The sequence below is a fragment of the Kryptolebias marmoratus genome, linkage group LG23, assembly GCF_001649575.2.
Source record: "Kryptolebias marmoratus isolate JLee-2015 linkage group LG23, ASM164957v2, whole genome shotgun sequence".
Classification (NCBI taxonomy): Eukaryota; Metazoa; Chordata; class Actinopteri; order Cyprinodontiformes; family Rivulidae; genus Kryptolebias; species Kryptolebias marmoratus.
The window spans coordinates 14,198,802-14,216,759 of NC_051452.1; the positions used below are offsets into that span (position 1 = coordinate 14,198,802).

The following is a 17,958-nucleotide window of genomic DNA, read 5'->3' on the forward strand; positions in this document are numbered from 1 at the left end:
CAACACATCCTCCAAGTGCTAATAGATAACTTCAAATCTTCCTTTAAAACTTGGAGCTGAAATGTGACAGGCTGGATGCGTTCCTTTAAAGAGTGATAGGCCTGTCATTTTCTTCTGGCTTTGGAGCAAAAAATGTCCCACATCTCACTTTGTCAAAGTGAACAAGCACTCGGCTGCAGTCTCGTCCAACAGAACAGAATGATCATATTTCCACCAATGGCAGCAAAGTTTGTTCATTTCAGATGAATTGTGATGATGGGAATTTTTCCCTGTTTGGGAGAAAAGAAGTGAAGTGTGAAAATCTCCTCTAGTTTGATGAAAAAGTCCAACTAAAGAAGCCTGTAAAGCAAAAGCTGCTGGAGTCTTAATGTTGGAGACGAGGAACTGAGACTCTTTCAGTGTTTTCTGCAGAATCCTGACTTACTGGATGGTTTCCAGACAGGAAAAAGTGCTGTTGGGAAAAAAACTATTAGCAGAACCAACGTGGTCGACCTGATGGTGGAGATGCTCTACAGATGCATGGGTTGAGACAATAATGACTTCCTGTTAGAATCAGCCAATCACAAGCAGACTTCAGCTGTTCGACCAATGAAATGCTTCATCATGTTAAAGGGCCTTAATCTGAGGGAAGACTCATGACATTAGTTTTCATTTCTTGAGTCAAATGTGTTCAGAAACAGATTCAGATGGAAAGTTGAGGTGAAGTAAGTAATAAATTCAGTCGTCTCCTCGTGACCCTGCAGAGGATCAGAAACAGGAAGAAGGGAAATGATGCTGGAAGCTGATAGGCTGAGAGCAAAATCAGGAGGAAAAATATAACTGACTTAGAGGAAAATCCAAAGGTCAAAGGTGAACCTGCTGGAGCAGCTGGTGACCTTCAGACACTCAGAAACTCCTCCTACATCCATTCTTTACTTTCAACCCTTTATTTTGGCTCATTTTGAGGATTCTGACTTCCAGCTGATGAAAACCCCAAACTCAGTTTCTCTGAAAATGAAAACATCAGTTTTCATCAGCTGTGAGCCAGAATCATCCAAATGAGCAGAAATAAAGGCTTGGAATATATCAGTCTGTGTGGAATGAATTTATAGAAGATAGAAGTTTGACTTTTTGAGCTGATTTCCTGAAATAAACCAACTTTTTAATGATCTTCTAATGGAATGAGGTGGAGCTGAACACACAGCTTCAGAATCTGACTGAAATCAGACCCATTTGAAGGAACATTCTTGTCTCTGGAACATGAATCTGTAGCTGTAGTCAGGAGGACTTCAGGTCCAAAACCCTGGCAGAGCACTTTCCCCATATCCCACCTTGTGGAAGTTTGTCTGTCTGAAGCTTTTGGCTGATAAACTGTCTCCCTCAGCGAGGACGGGATCAGTCCCACCTGCTTATTTGGACTCTAGTTCTGAAAACAAAAGCCTCCTTCTCTTAAAGGAACATTTTCTTGTTCTGGAAGTCTGATTGTAAGTTTACAGAACAACAATCAGAACTTTTCTTCCTGCTGAAAACATCACAATCTTCCAAAATGCTTCATGTAGAAAGTTGAAATTGTCGTTTCATGGACTGTTTTCTTTCCAGGTTATTTTCAAACAACATCATCAACGACTCTTCATTTCATAGACAGACTTTCAGGACAGACTGCACTTTGTAAACACCTTAGGGTGTTTTTTCTCTGTATAANGTGATCGAGAGGAGTCAGATGAGGCCACGAGGCTAGCCTGCGTTACACAGGTAAGTCAACACAACCCAACAGCAAACAAACACAGTGCAGTAATACTGGATCGAATGGAGATAGCGAGTAGATGTTCACAAAGGAGCCAGCTGACGGCGAAGTTAAAAAACGGAGATAAAAGCAATAAAAGTTAAAAAGTCGAAAAGGCCGACGAGCAGCGGCAGCAAAAGCGCGCCAGCGTCCACTCGGCCGGAAGTTAGATATACTATTTACTATATTCTTCCCAAAATACCCGTTCTTCCTAAAAAACTACAAATGCTACTAAAAACTATATCCTCAGATGATCTTTGAAACAATTCCCTAATAACTAATTTACTTTTATTACTTCTTCTTCTTTAGTTTGTAACGGCAGTCGCACGGTTTGACGGCTTGGTGTGATTGGCTTAGAAGTGAGACGTGTCCCACGTGGCGGTGCGTTCTGATGATTGGCTGAAACATGTAAGATACCTGATTGGTTGCTGATCATTCCCTGACATCTGTGGATTGAGACGTCAAGGGAGTCTCAAAATTCACACACAAATGCAGCGCAGCCCAGAGGCCAGAAGCAGATTGTAAATCAAGATATATTTGTGTTTGCATCAAAAATACAAGTTCTGTGCATTTGTGAATTATGGGACAGTTTTAGCTCCATAGAGGCTCTCCTCTCCTCTCCACCTCCCAGAAACAGTCCAGTCAGTCTCTCTGCATACAAGCTGCTGCTGCTTCAGCCTCTGTGGATCATCAGGACACAGCTCATCTTCTCCCAGAAACACACCATCATCTTCAGTGGCTCCTTCACAAAGGTCACCACCTCCAGCTGTAGAGAGAAGAAGAAGCAACAGAAGTGATAAATGAGTCTTTCAGAGACCCCAACACATACTTCAATCACAACACATTCAGCAACATCTTTGGTTAAAACTTTGTCAGTAACTGTTGGGAGTCAACCCTGCTTGTCTGTTAGCAAAATATTTCATGAACCACTGAACCGATTTTAATTTAACTTTCAGTAAATAAATTTTAGATGTACATCTACAACTGATTAACTTTTGGAGTCAACCCAACTTAAGATGGCTGCCACAGCTAATCAAATTTAAGCTAGTCCCAAATGCCTACATTTCAGTGATCTTTATATATATTGAGCTAAAATCTGGTGTGGTAGTAGCTGACAGTCATTCCCAACACATCCTCCAAGTACTAACAGATGATGGGAGATATCACATGTTAACATTAGATGTTTTTTTGGTGAGTGATATGCATTCCTTCAAGTAATGCTGGGTCTTTCCTTCTTTTCTTGTCTTTCTGTGAGATAAAACTGTTTCCTCAAATATAAACAGCATATTTAGTATAGTGTGTGTATAATCTGGCAAGTAATTTTATTTATTTATTTATATATATTTTTTTACACTAAATCCAAGGAATTTCCAGATTTCTTTCATGTACCATGAGTCCATAGTTCAAAAGGGTTCTTCTTTATCCAGCAGCTGTACAAAGGTCTTACAGGCTGGTCAGAAAGGTGAGAAGGGAAAATGTCAGGTTAGTTGATCTGTGGTTGAGTTGTGTGAGTGCTGCTGTGGGAGTCTACATGAAATAGCAAAGAAACCAGCAAGGACACTGGAGTCAAACTGCTATAAGAACCAAATCTGCAGCTGGGATCATTGGACATTTATTTTATTTCCCATCTCTAATTTATTCTTTCAGGTACACTGCGTACAGTCTGTGGATAAATGCTGCCCCCAGAAGCCTTTTAACATGTAGTGCTCAGTCATTTTAGACCTTTTTTTATTCTGGGATTCAAATAAAACTATTTTCCACCTCATAATAGATAAAGACGTCACTCAGATATATGATTGCTTTCGTAATTATTTGAATTATGAACCAGAGTTTTGTGTTAATTTTAAAACCAATCAACAAAATAGTCTTTATATATATATATATATATATATACATATATATATATATATATATATAAAATTCTTTAGCAAAAGTAGTCAACTTGATGGGAAACATACTTCATGTAGGCAAGAGAGATAAAATATGATTTTTGCTCAGGCTATTGTACAAAAAGTTGAAGGTGAAGTCTGTGGCAAAACAAGCAGAGAAATATGTCATGCTGCCCTCTGCTGGTCAACATAAAGAATTGTAGGATTAATGTTCAACACTTAATGAATGCATTTCATGTAAAGAAAATAAATAAATCAAAATTAAAGAAGGAAAAATAGTTCAAACCACTTGGAGAAGTGAAAACTAGCCACTAAAAAGTGTTTCCTCTGACATAAATATTTGTTGGGTCACTGACAGCAAGACCTGTAGTTATAGTTTGTTTATGAGCCATAATGTGCTTTTTTAAGCATTACAGCTAATGTCAACTTAACAAACTTAACAAAATTCTGAGAATAAAATAAAATGACACAAATATTTTAAGCGTATTGTGTTTTGCTTTTACTTCAAAGGAAGGATTCGAATGTTGACAGCTGGGACGTTAATATGAAAAATCATGATCCACTTTCATGTAATTCAGATAATTTTGCAGTCTGGGTCTTTTTCTGTGCTAACAATATTACTTATAAGTTATCTCTATGACAGTAATCAAACTCAGTTAATGCAACATCACATTGTGTTGATGTCTTAAACAACTATGTTTTCATAACACTGGTAGATATTCTGACTTTAATTAAAGCCATAATAGCTGTCAAAATATGCACATTTTTAGTTTTTTCAATTTGAATATTTATGCTTCTAACCCAGTTTTTACATCATTAATTGGTTGTTTGAGGGTTAATGTAACTTAGGTTTTTGTAAAGATTGCGATAGACTACAGCAAATATTCCTCTCGTTTGTTTACAGCGAAATGTAGCGATCAGAAGTTCTCTGGTGACAGTTCAGATTAAACCTGGCATCTCTGATTCCATCGTTCTCCCTCTGACTCTGTTTACATCCGGGGATTATTTTACCGATTCAATACCCGGCACACGCCAAGACTAATGTCCTAAGTGAAACTGTCAATGTTTGAATGTAAACAAACGACTTGTAATTGTTGCCAACAAAACATGACTCCGCTGATTTTGCTTCTTTATTATAAACCATGCAGTAGACTTCTGGTGGTGAAGGATGCATATTTAGTTGTTTTTAAATTTTTTTATCATAAATGCTACACATTTCCAAAAGATTCAAATAAAACATATGAAAAAAAAAATCCTGTATTTTGGCAGCTATTGTGGCTTTGACTAACACATTAAGAATTAAAGGCCTTTCTTTAAGGCCGTGGTCCGCAACCAACGGACTTCGGTCCGGATACGGACCCATATGCCATCCCATCCGGACCCGGAATAAATTGTTAAAATATTTGTTAATTTTGACGGGAGAATTAATTTTAAACCGGAGCATTTATTTTTTCCTATCTGACACAAGTGCTTTTACCAGCACTTCACTGAGCAAGAATTGGAAGCTACAAACCAATCGCGTGCGAGTCATACTAACCACGTGGTTCAACTAGCGAATCAAATCGCCAGCTTGAACTCAGAGCGAGTTGTATGAGCAAACCGAAGCAGAGGTTTGTAGCCAGGCACAGACATCCACGCAGTGTGATATAAGGAAGAGGAGGTGAAAGGCGAGCGAAAAGCGATTGAAGCGAGAAACGCAGGGAGGTGATACAGGAAGACAGGGCGTGAATTACAGTCAGAAGAGGTGCAAACACTATGGCGCTTTCTAAAAAGAGAAAAGTAGATGCCGAAAATCGAGCGTTCAACACGGAATGGACTGATGCATACATGTTCATTCTTCCACCCGCGAGCACGAAACCAGTGTGCCTCATATGCTCCGAAACCGTGGCACTTATTAAAAGTGCCAATGTCAAGCGTCACTATGAGACTAAGCACAAAGCATTTGACCAATCATACCCCCCTAAGTCCGAACTCCGGACGCAGAAAATTCGAAGTCTCACTGCCCAATATGATCAGTCCACCAGGGTATTAAGCCGTGCTTTCAGCGCACAACAGCGTGCTAATGAATGTTCCCTCCGTGTTGCTTGGGTTTTAGGGAAACACAAAAAGCCCTTTACAGATGCAAGTATTGTCAAAGAGTGCATGACTGAAATAGCAGAGGCGTTACTTGATGGTAAAGAAAAAGATGAGCTCTGTGACAAAATAGAGAAAATACCCCTGTCAGCCTGCACAGCCACAAGGAGAAGTGAGATACTAGCTCAAGATTCACTGTCCCAGCTGGAAGAAGCTATTTGTAAGGCACCGTGTGTTGGCCTGGCTGTGGATGAATCTACTGATGTGTCTGACAATGCTCAGCTATTGGTTTACATAAGATTCTTAAACAGGGAGAAAAATCAGTTCTGTGAAGACCTCTTAGGTGTGACTCCCCTGCAGACAACTACCAAAGGAAAAGACATCTACCTGGCCATTAAGGAAATGCTAGCAAAGCGAGGAATAGAGCCAAAACAAGTGATATCAATAACCACTGATGGAGCCCCTGCCATGATAGGGAGAGAAAAGGGAGCTGTGGCAAGGTTGAAAGAAGACAACGCTGACCTGATCTCTTACCACTGCATTATTCATCAGGCTGTCCTTTGCTCCACCCTGTCAGATGAGTATGCTGAGGTGATGAAGACAATGATGAAAATCATAAACTTTCTCAGGGCATCTTCTTCTTGTCAGCATCGCATGCTCAGGGAATTTCTCAAAGAGGTTGATGCAAACTCTGATGATCTTTTGCTACACAACAATGTTAGATGGCTCAGCAAAGGCAGGGTGCTAGAGCGATTTTGGTCAATTAGACATGAAGTAACAGCTTTCTTGGAACAACTGGAAAGTCAGAAAGCAGCCAACTTTTCTGTCTTTCTAAATGACGAGAAAAACATGGGTATCGTAGCTTTTTTGGCTGATATCATGTCACACCTGAATGGGCTTAATTTGCAGCTGCAGGGAAAGAACAATTCCATTTGTGATCTGATGACAGCTGTCCGCTCATTTCAACGAAAACTTCAGGTGTATAAAGAAGATCTGCAAGGAGACTACACACACTTCCCAAAAGTGAAAGAACAGGTGCAGGGCCATAGAGATGTCTCCTCTTTTGTTGACTTTGTTGACAAGTTGATTGAAAACTTCAGCAAACGCTTTGATAGCTTCAGCATTGGAGAGGAGCTCACCCTCTTCATACAGAATCCATTTCTCATCACTGATGTCAGAGCATTCACAAATGATGTCACACATCACTTCAAGTGGGCAAACACTGGGCCTCTCCAGATGCAAATGATTGACCTCCAGGCAGATGTGGCCCTGAAAGAGCAGTTTGCAAGAACCGAATCTACCACATTCTGGCTCCAGATGGTTTCTGAGACAGCTTTCCCAGATCTGAAAAAAGTGGCCCTGTTTATCTTGACCATGTTCGGCTCCACATACAGCTGTGAGGCAGCGTTCTCTACAATGAACATAATAAAAACAAAATATCGTTCCAAGCTCACCAATGAGCATCTGCACATGTGCATGAGAATGGCCCTGACCTCCTTCAAGCCCAGATTTAAAATGTTGGCAGGGCAAGCCAAAGCTCAATTCTCACACTGAGCAAGGGAAATTGGGGGAAGACAGATGTAAGAGAAATCTGTAAGAGAAATAGTTCAGGTGTTTTGAGAGTTGTTTTGTTGAGCAGAAATATTGAGATTGTTCAATCAAAAGGAAACTGAAGCTGCTATTTTTTCTTAAGCACTTTCTTTATTTTTGAATACATAATTTAGTTATTTTTAATTTAAACTGCAGCCACACAATGTTATCCTGTGTTTCAGTGCTAATAAACTTCTTTGAAATTATTTTAACCTGTATTATTATTTTTTTTAACACCATGTATTCCGATATTGTCATACTGCAAATACGATATCGCGGACCTCTGCTTGAGGAAATTTCTTTGAACTGGACCTCCTCACAGTTTTCTTGAATACCCCTGCTTTAAGGAATGAGTTATAGCTGTTTGGATCAAACCTCGTAAATGACGTGAGATCTCCAGTGATGTTGTGAGATCTCACAATATATGTTAGTTCTCAGAGCAGGTGTTGAGGATGACTCTCAGCTACTACCACACCAGATTACAGCTCAGTAACTGTAAAACTGTCTGACTTGTAGCCATGTTTGTGTTTGCTAAGGTCACTTAGCTGTGGAAGAATTTTCTAAAGTCAGGTTTTTCAGACTTTAAAATGAAAGTTCTGAAAAAAAAGACAGAATTCTGAGAAAGAGTGAGAATTACAGGATTTTTTTCTTTAACTTTGAATTTTATGGCAGAAGATTAGGCCTACAGTGGAAAAAAATACTGGCATTTTGCCCTGACCTTCTGTAGAAGATGGTTATTTTTTTCTCCTCCCCTTTAATATAAGTTAAACTTTCACTTTCACTTCCGACGTGACGCAGATATTTTTCTGGGTGTGGAGCTGCAGCTGAAGGTACTGGAAGCTGTTTGTCAGTGTTTGACTTGTTAAAATCGTCTGTCAGTGTTTTAGTTCGAGCAGGAACAGCAGAAATGTGTCGCTTCGTGCTTCACGGTGACAAACTCTCAGCTGGAGGTGTAAAAAGTCAGACGGACTGAAGGAGAGCCGTCAGTTTGTTCGTCCTCCATTTTGTTTCTGCGTGAATCCGCTAGAAAGAAAGAAAAGTAGAGTTAGTTGGTGGTCAGCGGTTTAACGCAGAGGAGATTTTACTGTTCGGCCTCATTTGCTGATGGCTTGGAGGCAGATTTTTCTGCCTAAATCAGCCTGTGGAGGTAGGGGGAGCTGAGCCGCTGCTTCCCCGCTGTTTGAGCCACCAAAGGCGGCTTGAGCTCGTCAGAGCGGCCGCCGGAGAGCAGCTGGGATTTATGGGACGCAATTCTTCTTCTCTTTTTTATGGCGGTTGTGTGGAATTAGACAAAACCAAGCTTTCACTTAAACAGCATTTAATCATAAGAAGAGCAACAGTTCTGCATATAATCTAAATGTTGTGGAATAGAAGGCCTTGTATTTATTATCCCATGCTTTATTTAACATTTGATTATTATATCTTAATCTGATGTGTGTTTATCAAAATTTTATATTTAGCCACCATTTAAAAAGCTTTAACAAGTAGTTGTTTAGTTTATCTGGAAAGAGAAGTATGTGTTAGAAGCCCTGGATTTGAGCCACGTGCCAAGCATGAAGGGGGAAGAAGTTGCCCTTTGACCTCCAGAGAAGAGGGACATCCTCTGAAGGAGGGGAGGGGACCAATGACTTATATGTATATATATATATATATATATATATATATATATAAATAAATAAATAACAGGAAAAAACTTTATATATGCTCTCAATTTCATGTAAGTGTCATTTAGTTTATATATCCAATAAGCTTCAGAACTTTTTTTTGATATTAGGTGGATATAAAGTGTAAACAAAATGAGTTCTTACCATTTATCTTTTTCAGCAACTTCAGGCCAGTTGCTTTGACATATAGGATGTTTGAAGCCACTGCAGTGCAGATTATGTGAGTTAAAGATGTCAAACAGGGCGTCTACCCTATCTTTGTAATAACCGGTGTTTTCTCACTGCCTTTGGTAAAATAAATATTTAAATTTAAGGTATTGTCTCCTTACGGTCCCTTTCCATCAACCAACTCGGGTGAGGTGAAGGAGGAGGAATGCAGGTGAAAATCCTTACCTCAACAGTTGGCAAACAACTTATAGGAGCATTACCGCCACCTTCCAGATAGGAGTATGGATCAGACGCTTAACTACTATGATCTCCCCATAACACCCGTTCTTCTTAGAAAATTAAAAATACTGCTAAATACTACATCCCCAGATGATCTCTGAAATAACTCCCTTATTTCTAATTTACTTTTATTCTTACTTAAATTTCTAATTAACACATCTCTTTCTTGAACATATTTATTACATTCTAAAAAAACATGTACTGTTTCTAATTTATCACAAAAACTACAACAACAATGTTTATTAATTATTTTAAGAGTACTATTTAATCCTGTATGACCAAATCTTATTCTGGATATAATATCTTATGACACAATTCGGTCACATTTTGGATTAATAACAATTCAACCTGGAGAGACTCACGACAAAGAGAAGCTGCAATTAAATGGTTTTATTTGACATGAATGACATATGATATTTGGCGCTCGGACCTCGGCGGAAGACGCGAGTGTCGACAGTAGCAATGCGCTTTCAGGAGAAGCTCAGGTTGAGCATTAGAGGCGTCTTCCCCGGGCCGGACACTGGTGGTGGAGGTCGAAGAGGGGACGGAAGCTTGAGGGAGCTGGGAAACTGGAGGTGGAGAAGGGGTGGAGGTGGCCTGAAGTTCGGCCGGCGAACGGATGGGGCCACGATGGAAGTCCTTTTAAACGAAGGCTTGCTCGCTGATTGGATAAGCTGGAGGCACGGTCGGATGCTGATGGGCTGAGATGGAGGCGCGGTCTGATGCTGGTAGGCTGGAGTGGAGGTGCTCGACGCAGCGATTAGATGCAGGTGAGGCTGAAGCAGGTCTTTCAGTCTGAATTTACGCCTAGGCTTCATGAAGCTGTTCACTTTTTTAACCAGTTGAAGTGATCGGAAAGCTTCAGGAGACAGCAGTGGTGTGGCGCCGCCCACAAGCTGCTACGTAAACTAAACTTTCTTTACGTAAATTTTGTTTTAAAAAAGTTGCGTAAGAGCAACTCCATCAGTAACTGATAGATCACAATCTAATATATAAATTCCAGTCAGGTTTCATACACTCTTACTCTCCTGGTACATGTTTAATCCATCTCACTGATCAAGCTGGAGCAAGACAAAGGCAGTCTCATATGGAGTGAGGTAACTGTCAAAAAGATGTGTGTGTAATTCTAACATTCGTATTTGTACAACAACAAAATTCTTGTACACAAAACTCGACTGTCATTTACGTCTGAGAAATTGTGCGGATTAGAATTGCTTTTATGTGAGCATGAATCTAAAAGCTGTGAGTGCAAAGTCTTGCATACAGATGTCCATGAGTGACTTAGTAACAGTAAGCTATGTCTTCATTTTGGGAAGACAGGATTGATTCTTTTTGGCTCTAAGAGAAGGCTTAATGTCAAGGAGCCTTTAGATGTCACTTGTGATGGTCATACACTCTCCAATAAATCTTGTGTTAAATGCTTAGGCACTGTATTGGATCAAACACTTTCAGGCAATAAAATACCAGATAAGGTTATCAGAAAATCCAGTGCTAAACTCAAGTTTCTGAGGGCAGACCAGCCATTTTGATGCAGAAACTGAAGCCCTGCTCACATCAGCACATTAGGAGTAAATAAAAATGATTTCATGACAGGCCTTTAAGCTAAGATCATCTTATGTTGAGGAATAATGGTGTTGTAGTTGTTTTAATCAAACCTTGAAAACAATGTCATGTGCTACCTTATGTGATGATGTCACCCTCAGAGTGTGTGTTGTGAATGATGCTAACCCATTTACACATCAAATTTTAGCTCAGTGTCTGTAAAATTCACTGACTTAAGCTGTTTCTGTGTTGGCTGAAGTTGACTACCACACTACATTTTAGTTTTGTAAAACTGCGGCAAAGAAGCAGACAATCTTCTTTCAGCATAAACAGTGTTAAATATGCAACTGAATGATTTGCGTTTCCTCTGCAGGTGAAGGTAGAAAGTGTGTGAGAGCTGATGTGGATGTGAATTCAGCAGCATGGATCCGTGTGAGGACAGAGAGGAGGGAGTCCCTCCCTCTAAAACCACTCTGTGTGGGGAACATGAGAGCCAGAGCAAAGATCAGAGGTGAGATGACCATCTCTAACTCTACATGACTCTTCTCCATGTCAGAGCTCAGCACTCACATCAACACACTGCCTTTATTCACAGGAACAGACCTGAACCTGAACTTGGACCTGAATCCAGCTGTGTGTCCTTTAAGAGCAACATGTCGAAGGGTTTTCCTCTTTGTTTCAACCAAAACAAACAGTAAGTTTTTCTCAGTGTTCAGTCGAGGCTGGATGATATTAAAGATAATTGTTTTCTGTTGAATGACTTTGAGTTGATCTTTATTTCATTTCTCTCAGACTAAGTTGCTGCTTTCTGTCTGTAACTTGTTTAAAACTCTTGTTGAACAGGGAGAATAATTCTCAAATAATGTGACTTTTTAAAGGATGCTGATTGTGTAGCGAACCGGGCGGCTGTTGACAGAATCCAGCAGGAACCAGAACCAAACTGAACATTCAGCTCTGGTTTTTATTGTTGTCATGTTCAGATGATCCCCTCCTGGCTGCCACCCTACTGTGGTGGAGGGGTTTGAGTGTCCCAATGATCCTAGGAGCTATGCTGTCTGGGGCTTCATGCCCCTAGTAGGGTCACCCAAGGCAGACAGGTCCTAGGTGAGGGGCCAGACAAAGTGCAGCCCAAAGACCGCTTATGATGAGCAAAAGAATTGGACACAGTGTTCTCACGCCTAGACGCGTGTCACCGGGGCCCACTCTGGAGCCAGGCCTCGAGGTGGGGCACGTTGGCGAGCGCCTGGTGGCCGGGCTTTTGCCCATGGAGCCTGGGCTCACCAGCTATGGGAGGGGCCAAACGGGGTGCAATGTGGGATGGGTTGTGGCCGAAGGTGGGGACCTTGGCGGTCTAATCCTCGGCTACAGAAGCTGGCTGTTGGGACGTGGAATGTCACCTCTCTGGTAGGGAAGGAGCCTGAGCTGGTGTGTGAGGTTGAGAGGTTCCGGCTAGAAATAGTCGGGCTCACCTCAACGCACGGCTCTGGAACAAGTCTCCTTGAGAGGGGTTGGACACTCTTTCACTCTGGAGTTGCCCTCAGTGAAAGGCGGGCATCTTGGAGTGGGCATCTCGGTGCCTGTACGTTGGGGTTTACCCCGGTGAACGAGAGGGTTGTCTCCCTCCGCCTATGTGTGGGGGAAAGGGTCCTGACTGTTGTTTGTGCTATGTGCTGAACAGTAGTTTGGATTACCCACCCTTTTTGAAGTCCTTGGAGGGGGTACTGGAGGGTGCCCCTGCTGGGGACTCCCTTGTTCTGCTGGTGGACTTCAACGCTCACGTGGGCAATGACAGTGAGACCTGGAGGGGTGTGGTTGAGAGGAATGGCCCCCCTGATCTGAACCAGAGCGATGTTCTGTTGTTGGACTTCTGTGCTCATGATGGATTGTCCATAATGAACACCATGTTCAAACAACACCAGGACAGCCTAGGTCGCAGTTCAATGATCGACTTTGTTGTCGTTTCATCTGATCTGCGGCCGCATGTTTTGGACACTCGGGTGAAGAGAGGGGCGGAGCTGTCAACTGACCACTACCTGGTGGTGAGTTGGCTCCGATGGTGGCGGAGGATGCCGGTCAGACCTGGCAGGCCAAAACGTATTGTGAGGGTCTGTTGGGAATGTCTGGCGGAGTCTCCTGTTAGGCGGAGCTTTAACTCCCACCTCCGGGTGAACTTCGAACATCTTCCAGGGGAGGTGGGGGACATTTCGTCTGCGTGGGCCATGTTCTGTGCCTCCATTGTTGAGGCGGCTTATCAGAGCTGTGGCCGTAAAGTAATTGGTGCCTGTCATGGCGGCAACCCTAGAACCCGCTGGTGGACACCGGCGGTGAGGGATGCTGTCAGGCTGAAGAAGGAGTCCTATCGGGCCTTCTTGGCCTGTGGGACTCCAGGAGCAGCTGATGGGTACAGGCAGTCCAAGCGGCATGCAGCTTGGGTGGTCGCTGAGGCAAAAACTCGGGCATGGGAGGAGTTCGGAGAGGCCATGGAGAAAGACTTCCGCACGGCTTCGAGGAGATTCTGGTCCACCATATGGCGTCTCAGGAGGGGAAAGCAGTGCAGCACCAACACTGTTTATAGTGGGGGTGGTGTGCTTCTGACTTTGACTCGGGACGTCGTGGGTCAGTGGGCGGAATACATTGAAGACCTCCTCAATCCCACCAGCACGTCTTCCATTGAGGAGGCGGAGCCTAGGGACTTTGGGTCGGGTTCTCCAATCTCTGGAGCTGAGGTCACCGAGGTGGTTAAAAAAGCTCCTCGATGGCAAGGCTCCAGGGATGGATGAGATTTGCCCGGAGTTCCTTAATGGTCTGGATGTTGTAGGGTTGTGTTGGCTAACGCGACTCTGCAATAATGCATGGACATCAGGGGCAGTTACCCTGGATTTTCAGACCGGGGTGGTGGTCCTCTTAATTAAAAAGGGGGACCGGAGAGTGTGTTCAAACTATAGTGGGATCACACTCTTAAGCCTCCCTGGTTAGGTCTATTCGGGGGGTTCGGGAGAGGAGGGTCCATTGGATAGTCGAACCTCGGATTCAGGAAGAGTAGTGTGGTTTTCGTCCTGATCGTGGAAAACTGGACCAGCTCCACACCCTCAGCAGGGTCCTTGAGGGTGCATGGGAGTTCGCCCAACCAGTTTACATGTATTTTGTGGACCTGGAGAAGGCGTTTGACCGTGTCCCTCTGGGAATCTTGTGGGAGGTACTCTGGGAGTATGGGGTACTGGGCCCTTTGATACGGGCTGTTAGGTCCCTATATGACCGGTGTCAGAGCTTGGTCCGCATTGCCAGCAATAAGTCTGGCTCGTTTCCGGTGAGAGTTGGACTCCGCAAAGGTTGCCCTTTATCACCAATTCTGTTCATGACGTTTATGGACAGCATTTCTAGGTGCAGCCAAGGTGTCGAGGGGATCCGTTTTGGTGACCTTTGGATTGCGTCTCTGCTTTTTGCAGATGATGTGGTCCTATTGGCTTCATCAGGCCGTGATCTACAGCTTTCGTTGGAGCAGTTCACAATCGAGTGTGAAGTGGCCGGGATGAGGATCAGTGCCTCCAAATCCGACGACATGGTCTTGAGGCTGAAAAAGAGAGTGCCTTCTCCAGGTCGGGGAAGATGTCCTGCCCCAATTGAAGGAGTTTAAGTATCTTGGGGTCTTGTTCACGAATGAGGGAAAAAATGAAGCGGGAGATCGATAGACAGATTGGTGCAGCGTCTGCAGTGAAGCGGGCACTGTACTGGTCTGTCATGATGAAGAGAGAGCTGAGTCAAAAGGTGAAGCTCTCGATTTACCGGTTGAACTACATTCCTACCCTCATCTATGGTCACGAGCTTTGGGTAGTGACCAAAAGAACGAGATTGAGAATACAAGCGGCTGAAATGAGTTTTCTCTGCAGGGTGTCTGGGCTCTCCCTTAGAGATAGGGTGAGAAGCTCGGTCATCTAGGAGGGACTTGGAGTAGAGCCGCTGCTTCTCCACGCAGAGAGGAGACAGTTGAGGTGGCTCGGGCATTTAATTAGGATGCCTCCTGGACGCCTCCCTGGTGAGGTGTTCCGGGCATGTCCCGCCGGGAGGAGGCCCAGGGGAAGACCCAGGACACGCTGGAGGGACTATGTTTCTCTTCTGGCCTGGGAATGCCTTAAGATTCCCCCGGAGGAGCTGCCCCAAGTGGCTGGAGAGAGGGAAGTCTGGGTTTCCCTGCATAGGCTGCTACCCCGGCGACCCGACAACAGATAAGCGGAAGAAGATCGATGGATGGATGTTCAGATGATCCATCAGATGGATTTTGGATGAAATGATGAACAGTCAGCTGAAGCTGGAGCTCATTACCATCTCTATATAACTGAAACTCTCAGCTGTCTCAGACTGACAGTTACAAACATACAGGATCAAATCTCCACTGGAAAAACCAAGACCCTCCCCTAAAACTCTGACTTACAGAGACAGAACCAGAACTCCCATCACAACTATTTTCACTGTTAGTTTCCCAGAACATCAGGAACAATCTGGGGTTTTTAGTAGTTTTAGTAGTTTTTGGTATCAGCCTGGTCTCCTGTAACTTGTTTCAAGTCTGAATGGTTTCCAGCTGATTTCCACGTTTCCTTCATTTTGGGACAGAGTCAGAGCTAACAGATCTGCTCTAAACCCTCCTTGGTTGTTGTCTCTGAGTGGAGTTTCAGATTTTTCCAGCAGCTGACACAAAGAAAGGCTGCTGTGTTCAGCTTCTTCTGTAGTTTCAGAGAAGTTACAGAAACAGTGAGATCAGGCTGTGATTCTGAGTCCACCTTCTCCTCTCTCAGTCTCTAACAAACACAGAGGAGGCTGCAGCTCTCTGTTCTGCTGCTGGCAATAATCTGGATTACTGAACTACACACTCATCCACATTAATCCAGTTCAAGAAGAAAAACATGTCTGCTGCAGGACGAGGAGGAGGAGGAGAACTGGAGAAGATGGACTGTAGAATTACAGATGTGGTGTCCTGCAGAAGAAAAGGATTGTTACAGTATCAATAACTGAGAATAAATAATCCTGTCACTTTCATCCAGAATGTTGCAGGATCCAGTCTCAGGAACTGACACCAATCACCATGACTCAATCATTGAATTTAACTTTTTTTTAACAGGCTTCATCAGATACTCAAAGCTGAACCTAAACCCAGCTGTGTGTCCTTAAAGAGTGACTGGTCAATTAGTATTGGTTTTAAATCCACCCAACCTCCAGCAGCAGAGAGGAGCTGTATCTAAATGTTGTAACTGTGTAAAATGTAACTGAGTCAGTCTGAAATGTTTTTATTCCAACATGTGTTTAATGTGAGCTCAGCTCTTTTTCACACATTTCTATGTTCAGATGTGAAGCGGTGTGTGTTGGATGTTTTCTCCAAACTCAGCAGTCAAAGTGAAAGAATGGATGTTGTAGGAGGAGTTTCTGAGTGTCTGTAGGTCACCAGCTGGTCCAGCAGGTGTCACCTTTGACCTTTGGTTCAAACACAGTGTCGGTAGGAACTTCCACTCAGGTGGCAGGTGTTGCTGGATGGAGGAGGACAAATAGTTTTTGGATCATGACTCCACATGGACCTTTAGCTTGTGTTTGTCTCTGTGTGGACAGACAGAATGGGAGTGTGGTGTATTGTTAGTGGTCGCCTTCAAGGTGCTGATGAGTTGATGCTTCAGGAATAAAATCCCTGCTGACACGGCTTCAGTTAAACAGCAAAGGATTTTGTTCAGAACTGTAACCCATATCACAACAACCAAATCATGAGGACTTTGTGGCCCAATCCTAGAAGAATCACTCTGATCTTAGAACACAGTGTCTTATATAGATCTCTGTCTCACACACACGGATGATCACAGATAGTTTTTTTCAGCTCAGAGCTCCTCCATACATTCCTTTCCCATCTACGACCTTGGTTCTGTTTTCACGTCTTTGTCTTTCTATATTGTGCTGGAATACATACATTGTGGCAGTCTCAGGTAGTCCCTTTTTAGGAACTGTGCAGCTGTTGGAACCTTAAGACTCACAGACACTACAGGAGCTAATTCTTCCTGATTCTTCCACAGAGTGGACCAGCAGAGCACAGAGGTTCCCAGTGCTCAGTCTGCCCAGCAGCATCAAACACAGCTGGACGTCATATTTTTGGTGTGTACATGTACAACAAGTACTTTTCCATCTGTTGTGTTCACAGCCATCTCCATGCTGCACTTTGTAGACCAGTGGACTGTCAGTCTGTCCAACATGGATCTGATGTTTGGCTCCATGATTTCAGTCTGATGTGTCATTCAGATATTATTCTGTTCCAGCTGCTGGAGGACAACATGGTCACTTTTGTGAGGAACGAGCTGAAGAAGATCCAGGAGGTTCTGAGTCCAGATTACCCAGAATGCTTTGAGAGTCAGAGAGAGTATGAGGTGTTGGAGGGTGAGGATGAAGAGCAGAGAAGCAGCAGAGAGGCATTGGTGAAGATCACAAATTACTTCCTGAGGAGGATGAAGCAGGAGGAGCTGGCTGACCATCTGCAGAGCAGTAAGAGGATTTTTCTGTACATTTAACCTGATGGAGAAATTAAGGAGTTCCTCATGTCTACTCATTAAAATATTCACTGTTTATAGAAATAAAATATCTACTTTCAAATCTTGTCTTCATTCAGGACTTATTGCCCCAGTTTTTCAACATAACCTTAAATCTTGTCTGAAGAAGAAGTTCCAGTGTGTGTTTGAGGGGATTTCTAAAGCAGGAAACCCAACCCTTCTGAATCAGATCTACACAGAGCTCTACATCACAGAGGGAGGAACTGGAAAGGTCAGTGATGAACATGAGGTCAGACAGATTGAAACAGCATCCAGGAAACCACACAAACCAGAAACAACAATCAGACAAGAAGACATCTTTAAACTCCCACCTGGAAGACATGAACCAATCAGAACAGTGATGACAAAGGGAGTGGCTGGCATTGGGAAAACAGTCTTAACACAGAAGTTCACTCTGGACTGGGCTGAAGACAAAG

General features: G+C 43.2%; 3 protein-coding genes across 17 annotated transcripts in view; 2 read left to right on the forward strand and 1 right to left on the reverse strand.

The window, feature by feature from the left end:
* Positions 1 to 17,958, reverse strand: part of LOC108242155 (NACHT, LRR and PYD domains-containing protein 12-like) — a 608,460-nt gene that overhangs the window by 339,303 nt on the left and 251,199 nt on the right. Inside the window, exon 10 of one of the 15 annotated variants that reach the window (XM_037973825.1) lies at positions 2,278 to 2,528. The exons of 13 other annotated variants lie outside the window; for them this stretch is intronic. In XM_037973825.1, coding sequence (XP_037829753.1) covers positions 2,516 to 2,528 — 13 coding nt within the window. In that variant the 3' untranslated portion in view covers positions 2,278 to 2,515. Of the gene's footprint in view, positions 1 to 2,277; positions 2,529 to 17,958 lie in introns of those variants that run through there. One more of the 15 variants, XM_037973826.1, reaches the window with a different exon arrangement.
* LOC108249966 (NACHT, LRR and PYD domains-containing protein 12-like) overlaps positions 1 to 17,958 on the forward strand; it is a 417,931-nt gene that overhangs the window by 117,418 nt on the left and 282,555 nt on the right. The gene's annotated exons all lie outside the window — the stretch shown is intronic.
* Positions 1 to 17,958, forward strand: part of LOC108249965 (NACHT, LRR and PYD domains-containing protein 12-like) — a 179,642-nt gene that overhangs the window by 36,242 nt on the left and 125,442 nt on the right. The window lies entirely within an intron of this gene.